The 8,795-nt window shown below is 34.1% G+C and overlaps 1 protein-coding gene across 1 annotated transcript in view; it reads right to left on the bottom strand.

Annotated features, from left to right (window-relative positions):
- Nucleotides 1-1,244: 1,244 nt before the first annotated feature.
- The window catches only part of RSBN1L (round spermatid basic protein 1-like), a 50,333-nt gene continuing 42,782 nt past the window's right edge, over nt 1,245-8,795 (bottom strand). The window contains exons 6-8 of the mRNA XM_004676900.2: nt 7,116-7,283; nt 2,040-2,148; nt 1,245-1,958 (exon numbers count right to left, since the gene is read on the bottom strand). Coding sequence (XP_004676957.1) covers nt 1,320-1,958; nt 2,040-2,148; nt 7,116-7,283 — 916 coding nt within the window. The 3' untranslated portion in view covers nt 1,245-1,319. The remainder of the gene's footprint in view (nt 1,959-2,039; nt 2,149-7,115; nt 7,284-8,795) is intronic.

Here is an 8,795-nt window from a genome sequence, read left to right on the forward strand (position 1 = left end):
AGGGATCCTTAGAAAGATGAGGTAACATCCTATTTTGTTAGTTATATCTTATGGCAGTTGAGTCATTGCCCTTTTGTTAGATTTTGTACTTGCCTTATTTTCCTCCTATTCTGTAAGAAAAATTAAGAAAAAAAGGATCTTAATTGCTCACAGATAAATATTTTATAACTAAAGAATTTTATTCAGCTACCCTTACATACAGTATAGATAGGTGTTTATTAGTAAGAAAATTTTCTCAACTTCTTATTCCATATACTATGAAGAAAATTTATGTTAGGACAATATATGGCCTCATAATTTAATTAGTTAACGGGTTAGATATCATTAACAGACCTTGTTTCTCCCAACTTTATAAAATTGTTTCTTTCACTGAAATGGTTTTCTTAATATTGAATATAAATATTTTAAAATGTATTCTAGGGAGTAGGGATAGGAAGTTTCACATATGCATCTTATTCAGCAATTTAAGAAGTTATGCAAAATAAGATTTTATATATATATGTTTTATATATTTAATCACACACACACGCCTTCATAACAGAATCTTTGTTTTAAAAATACTTGCACAGTGTGGGGAATTTAAATATTGACTAGATTTGATAATGTACATTTGTAGTCTGTTACCACTCTAAATGGTTATACCAGCAGAAACATAAAATAGATCAAACCAGCAGAAACAAAATAGATCAAATAACTGATTTAACTGAACTGTCAGTTTGTCTTTTTGTAGATGCAACAGAAAACATTATTATGAACCTTTATTAAGTGGTTCACATTTCCATATAAATCACACTAAAAAGATTTTTAAAAGCTATTTACACTACAGTGCTGACTCATTTTAAATGAAAGACAAAAACAATAAAACAATTGGTATAAATAAGCTCTACTGGAAAGCCTTAAATTGTCAAAAAGGAATTCTGGCTCATATTACAAAAAAAAAATGTATATATACACACACACACACACACTACATATATATGTGTGTGTATATATATATATATATACACACACACACACATACATATATATACACACATATATATGTAGTGTTAATGTCAGCTCTAGTCTAAAACAACTCCAAGTCAAATGATTTTTTTAAAGACTCCTTTTGTTTAAACCTGTAATGTTTACAGTGCATCTGGCCCTAAGTGCTTTGATACTTCACAGTTATGGACAGGCACTGAGGAATGTTACAAAGCTACATAAACTATATTTTGTAACAGACTTAGGAGCAAGTCCTTGGCTTGCTTTTAAAATTCATGAATCTTTATTACATTATTAAGTTTAGAAAAAGAAATTGTAAATGGTTATGTACAAATTTAGCATACAATGTCATCATCTTTTCTATCTTGATTTGAATGTGCTGAACTATGTCTTTTATCAACTAAACTTAAGAGATTTCCAGGGCATGATTCTTCCTTTAAACCTTTGTTGTTATTTTCAAACTTAGAGTCTGCATCAATCTTAAATTCTGTAAATTGAACATGATCCAATTTTGCTTTAACATTCTTGCCATCCATGTTATTTGGTGCTCTAGTCTTTTCAGTAATATGAATGTTCATAGCCTCTTCCTTGATTCTTACAGATGCAATAGGTTCGTGTTTATTCTGCTGTAATTCATATTTAGGATGAAGTTTATCTGAAAAAATAGAATCCAACGACGTTTTGCTTACAGCACAAGTCATATTGTCTGTATGAGGTCCAAGAACTGATGATGCTGAATCTGGTAATGTGCCTGTCTCATGTGAAGCTATATTTTGTGCACTGTCGTCTTCTGAGTGATATAACTTGAGCCGAACATGCCATGCTAAACTGCACACAGCTGAAACTGTCTTGAACTGATGAACAACATTCCTTGGAATAAAATAAATGTCATTATCATACAGCTGAATTCTGGCATAGCGAATGCCTTCCCTCCTCAGCTGATTAAGTTTTGCATCATCAACCCATTGGACACACTAAAAAAAAGAAACAAGAAATACAAATAAGTTTTTTCTACAATAAAAGTTAAACTGAAGATGATCATTTTTAAAATATACCTGGGACAGCGGAGGTTCATGTAAATCTAACTGCATTCGTTGAACTACTTCTAAGAAGTCTTCAGCATGAAAACAAATTACATCTTTGGTTATTCGAGGTTGATCAGGCCTAAAAGAAAAAAAAAAAAGTATGAGGAATCCATGGCTAATTCCTTATTAAAGCAAAATAACCTAAGATGATCAAAGAACTGTCTTATAATTAAAGTTAAATTACAATTAGAAAACATCTTTACTTATTTAAACAAAAGGCATGATGAAATGAGTTTTGCCTTAAATATAGACAAAAACAACTCACTTCATTTTATTATGGTTTTTGTGACCATTATTTTGAAAAATTAAAATACTTTGAACTGGGTAATGATTCAAACAAAAAGTATGCCTTAAAGTTAAGATAGCTTATGTCATAAAATTAAATCCAGAAATTCAAAATAATACATAAACATTAGAGGGAAATATTGGGGGAAGGAAATGCTTTCTTCAATAAAGGTATATAAAAATGCATTACTGGCCTGAATAATTCTTAAAAATTAAAAAACATCCATTAAAAAAAAAACTCCCAATAAAATAAACTGTGGATATGCTGGAGTTAATAGTGTATGTGAACATAGTTCTAAACATAACCCTAAATGCTTTAATTAATCAGAAATATACAAATATAATTTTATAGAAAATGCAAAAAAAAAAAAGGATCTTCCTGGTATCTTGGTGCTATCACCTCTACTGTCTGAGTTTGATTCCCAGCAAGGGAGCTAACACACATATAGCACAGCAGACCTCTCCTGCATATATCAGTAAATACACTCAGCAGTACTACAATAAAATGTTCCCATCCTGCTCCCACTGTTGCTGGTGAATATTCTCATCCCTAGCTCCACTCCCTCTACCCTTGTCCTAAGCCCCAATTCTTCTACCAAAAAAGTGGAGGGAGGGAAAAGTATTTTGAGCCATAATATCAACAGTTGATTTAACTGACATTTGTAGAATACTCTTATTTTATTCATTTATAGTCACATATATAGATGTGACACTTATGATAATAAACAATAACCCAGACAGGTTTATAACCTCAGGAACAAAAATGGAATTAGAGGGCCTTAGGGTAATTATGGGGTCTCAGGGTAAGTTGATGTTCAATTTTATAAGAAACTGCCAGACTTTTCTATAGTTCCCAAAGCAATGCGTGAACGTTTTGGTTAGTTTGGTTAGAATTCATTAGTTTTGGTATTGTCATTTCTTTCCTTTTTTTTTTTTTTAAAGCAATTTAAGTGGTGTGTTGTGTTTCCCCATTGTGGTTTTAACTTGCATTTCCCACATGGTGTAATTATACATAAAAAAAATTTCTAACATGCTTTTTATTTACTTGTGTATCTTCTTTTGCAAAGTATCTATTTAAAAAGAAAAAAACTTTCCCCAGTATTTTATTGCTGATTTGTAAGAGTTCTTCATACGTTTGGATACAACACACACACACACACACACACACACACACACACAAAACCTCTCAAATACTTTCTCCCATTCTGTAGTCTACCATTTCAGTATCTTGGCATTTTTAAACATGATTTATTTATTTGTTCATACAGAACTGGGGTACACGCCAGAGATGCAGAGGTGGTGAGAGGCTTCACCAGAGACAGAGTGTGGAGCAGAACAGGCAGATCAACGAAGTACACTGCTGAGAGGAGCAGCAGGCAGCCTAGGAGAGGTTCATCATGACACACAGATCACCTTCAGGGTCGGGGATTGAGCTTGCACTAAAGCAGCTGTGGCTAGCTTGCAAGGCTGCGGAGCTAACCCACTGTACTACTAAGGAAGGGCTCTTAATGGCATTTTAATGGTTCATTAAATCTTTGCCTAATACAAAATTTTCTTAGATGTTGTCTTCTAAAAAAAAGAAACACACATAAAACTTTTAAAGTATTTTCTTTATGCAGAAGAACTGGGGTACAGGCCAGAGGTGCAGGGGTGGTGAGAGGATTCACCAGAGACACAGTGGGGAGCAGAACAGGCAGACTGACAAAGTACACTACTGAGGGAAACAGTGGGCAAGACAGGACAGGTCTGCTGCACCATGTGGGTCACCTCCCTGGACAGGGATCAAACTTGTGTTGAAGTGGCTATTGCTAGCTTTGTGGTGCTAAACTTTAACCTATTGCACCACCAGGGAGAGCCCCTAAAATTTTTATAGTTTTAATGGCTATATTTAGCTCTATGAATCATTTAACATTTTTTATGGCATAAAATTTAACGTTTGTTTTTTTAATATGGATATTGGTTTAGCCACCATTTCTTGAAGATTCCTTTCCTCACTGAATTATTTTGGCACCTTCACTGAAAATGAGTGATTTCTGGATACTATTCTGTTCCACTGATTTTAAAATTGTGTTTATATACCAAAACTATCCCCTGTTAACTACCAGAGCTAAGTAACCTTCAAAATAACAGGGTAATACTAATCCTCCAAGGGTTGTTCTATTTTTGTCAATTCTAGATCTATGTATTTTTGAGTTGAATTGACTTATAATTTCATGTTAATAATAGTCTTCCATTAACAAGGTACATCTGTAAAAAATATTTAATTTTCTCATTAGTGTTTTGGTTTTTTTCAATTTGTGTCAGGTTTTTAAATTTATCTCTAAGTATTTCATGGCTTTTTACACTATTATGAGTGGTACATTTTTTCTACTTTATTTGCCAAGTATTTATTGCTTATTATACAGAAGTACAATGGACTTTTTACTGTCTTGTCTTGTGACTTTGATAAACTTGCTTATCAACCTTACTTCTTTTGCAGACTCAGAAGTTTCTCTGTATACAATTATTTTGTCTTACTCTTGGAACCCAAAATTGCCTTTCTACATATTACTGAAATGAAATAGTATGTAGACACAATGCTCCTAACAGTTTTAATCATAAAAAAATGCAAAATGGAGACAACAAAAATGGAACAGATAAACCAACTATGATTACAGTCACACAATAATATACCACTGCAGTCAGCAAGCATCAAGAATGAATGAACTACTAATAGATGTGACAACACAGATAAATCTCAGAAACATTAAACTGAGAAAAATAAATTAGGCACATGTATGATTCTATGTACACTAGGTGTTAATATTAACATGCACAGAATAAATAAAAAAGATTTAATAAATGTCTGGAACTAGGTAAAGATGGGGAAGATTAAGTGACAAGGGACGTGACAAAGACGAAATTGTTTTATATTGGTTGTCAGAGAGGTAACATGGCTTTATACACTTGACATCACATCAAATTACACTGAAGATGAAGTCTGTTCAATTTAAATTAGATTAAGGCTGGCTGAAAGATAAAGTCAAAACTTTCATACTCTAAGACCTGATATCTTCTTGAGGAACAGAACAGAACTCAAGATACTACAAGGAAAAGAAAACGGCACCAACTTCCTTAGCATAGCTTAATTTATTTTCTTAGACCCTGTTCATAATTCCTTTAGAGTGATATAATTTGCTCAGTATGTAACAGGATGGTCCCCAGGGAAAGGGGAGGTTCCAGGTTCCCTGCCCTACCCAAGGGACAGTATAGCTGAGCAGTGAGGAGGAGAGGAGAGGAGAAGTGAGGGGAGGGGAGGTGGAGGGAGAGGACTACAAAAAGGGGACCTAGAGGAGGCAGAAGGCAGAGAGAGACATGTGAAGAACATGCACTTGCTTCTTGGTACAGAAGACCTTGAGTAATGGAGGGGTTAAAGGTTCAGAGCCCCTTCATAGATTCATCTATATTGTTACATCTATTAGTAGTTTATTCCTTCTTGTTGCTGAGTGGTGTAAATAATGTGTATATAATTTTTGAGTCAACAAAATGTAAGTATTAATAGAGCTTACTGCTCACCAAAGCCTTACCAGTAATATACACAATTAACAAATATTTTGTATCTTATATGTAATACATATACTGTAGTCACAAGAGCAAAGAAAACAGGAACAAAAATAAACAAATGAAACTACAACTTATTAAAAGGCTTATACAGGGCCCTCCCTGGTGGCACAGTGGGTTAAAGCACAGCACTAAGAAGCTAAAGCCACTTCGCTTCCGCATGAGTTCAATCCCCACCTGCCCTGGGAGGTGATCCACATGGCATAGCAGACCTCTCCTGACCTGCCCACTGCTCCCCTCAGCAGTGTACTTCATCAATCTGCCTGTTCTGCTCCCCACTCTGTCTCTGGTGAATCCTCTCACCGTCCCTGTGCCTCTGGCCTGTACCCCAGTTCTGTATGCACAAATAAATCTTTAAGAAAAAAAAAGGCTTATACACAGCAAAATTAACTTATTAAAATAAAAAGACAGTTTACCAAATGGGAGAAAATATCTGCATATCATACATACAGTAAGAGATTAATATCCAGAATTTACAAATAACTCACACAACTCAATAGCCAGAAAAGCCAGTTTAAAAAAAAAAAAAAAGGAACAAGGCAGACAATTCTGCAAAGAAAACAATCAATAGAAACATGAAAAATGCTTACCACCACCTTTAATCAGGGAAGCACAAATCAAAATCACAGTAAGATACCACAGTAGCAGTAATAGTAAGTGTTAGGGTGTAGAGAAGAGAGAACCCTTGTACACTACTGATAGGAGTGCAGAACGGGCCAGTACTACACAGAAAACTGTAAGGAGGTGTCTCAAAATATCAAAAATAGATCTTTCACATGACCCAACAATCCCATTCCTAGGTATCTACCTTAAGAATGCAAAAGTACTAATATGAAGTGATATATATGCATTAAAGCCTCAGAAAATTAAAGTTTATAAACAGGCACGAACATTTCACACTAAGCTTGAGTTTTTCTTTTACCTTGTCTTCACCTCTAGTTACACAGAAAATATAATTATTTCTGTCAACCCCCAAAAAGACTAAAACTAGATGTTAGCAGCTGAAAATCTTTAGTACAATTATACAACTAGGATATCCAAATACAAAGGAAAATTAAACTTCTTCTCTCATGTTAAGAAAAATTAGTGGGAAACTTCCAAAGAAAAATTTTAGAAACCAGGAAAACCTTTCATTCAAATAGCAGTAGTTAATATATATACCACTCTCCACAGTGCACAGCCTTAAGCACACCAACAGCAGCTGTAGTCTGTCGTTCAAAACCTTGTCCTATATGATCTGCATGGGCTCGTGTTCTGTCTTCAAAGAGCATTTCACGGGGCTCACTGGTTCGAGGTAGGTACTGCAGATTTTTTATTTCATTGGTAGTTCTGTTAAAAAAAATTTTACATTTTGCTTTAAAAAAAGAGAAAGAGGCAGGCCTATGTAATGCTGACTTGCCTTCAAACATTTGTATTAAAGTATTGAGGTTCAAACTACCTTCAAGCATTTAATAATCACGTAATTCAGGTGAAGGGAAATTTAAATCATTGGCTCCGAAATCAAATTCTATATGTAAGATGAACAAATACAAGCAATGAAGCATATAATATCCCCTCCCTGTTTTTCTACTGTACTTTCCACAAAAATGACAGCAATAAGGAAATATCACCTGGATTAGAAACTAAAATTATACAGATGGACAGAATGTGTGATTCACTCAGGTTTCCTTGAATCCAGAATCTTTACCTCAAGTTTGGGTTTAATCTGTGGAACCATGCCCCTACTCAGATCACAAAGCTAACAGCAAGAAGACAATTATCTCCCTCTCCTGTACTGCTCATTTAGAATTCATATGGTAAGTCCTACCTACTTAATGTCATGGTAGAAACTCACTCCAGTGTTTGCACGAAGGGAAAAGGATGAAAATAATTTCTTTGACTAGAAATGTATACCTTATCTTCCTGTTTCTTCTAAAAACAAATCCAGGTTGCTCCCACAATTTTCTCTTCTTGCCCTAGTGTATTCCTAGGGTCCCTATTCCTTAGTAGCTCTCATTTCCCATTCTCAGTCTCTACTACTTTCTACTTTTTCACCCCGCATTATAGTTTTGTTATACACAGAGATGATAATATAACATACTTTTTTGCTATTTGTGATTAATGTTCTACAGTTGTCAGAATGTTATGATGATGTTTCCTGTGAAAAGCTAACAAGCTTTCAAGCTTACACATTTGGTCTCATTATAGCACATTTTAATGAATTAAGAAAGATAAAGCATTTAGCACAGTGCCTAGTCACCATTCCTAATAGCTGCTCAGACTACAATGTGAAATGAAATCATAATATGTATCAAAATTATAAACTCTGAAGTACAGACAAGTTCCTCAAAAAACTAGTGAAATACGTTAAGTTACATATTAAAATGTATGTATATCTGCATTGTTCTGGGGCAATGCTTTTCAGGTTGTCAAAAATGATTTATAAGTCCACGTTAACCACTGAGAAACAAACTAGTTTTACCAACCAGTTGTAAAAATTTCTTTCAAACAAAGTCATTAAGCATCAAGCACTATGGTTACGTAGTAGGGACACATTAGTCACAAACACAACACAGTCCTGCACTCATGTAAGCTGTAATTTATACCAGAACCATTTCTCACTTTTTTAATTATCACTGTGACCAATAAAACTAGCCTAATGTAGCTTTTAAAAAAAAGGCATTATCTCCACTTCTCCCTGCCATCACCCAATCCTCTCAACACTAAGTGTACACGTTCCTATACTTTTCTTTGTACCTACATAAAAATATGAATAATTGAAGTGGAAAAAAGTAATTATCTGATAATTCTTTTAATATAGTCCTTTCTGTTTGAGGTCTGTTTTTTTGTTGTTTTTTTTTT

Source organism: Condylura cristata, unplaced genomic scaffold (assembly GCF_000260355.1).
Source record: "Condylura cristata isolate star-nosed mole 26May11 unplaced genomic scaffold, ConCri1.0 scaffold00005, whole genome shotgun sequence".
Lineage (NCBI taxonomy): Eukaryota > Metazoa > Chordata > Mammalia > Eulipotyphla > Talpidae > Condylura > Condylura cristata.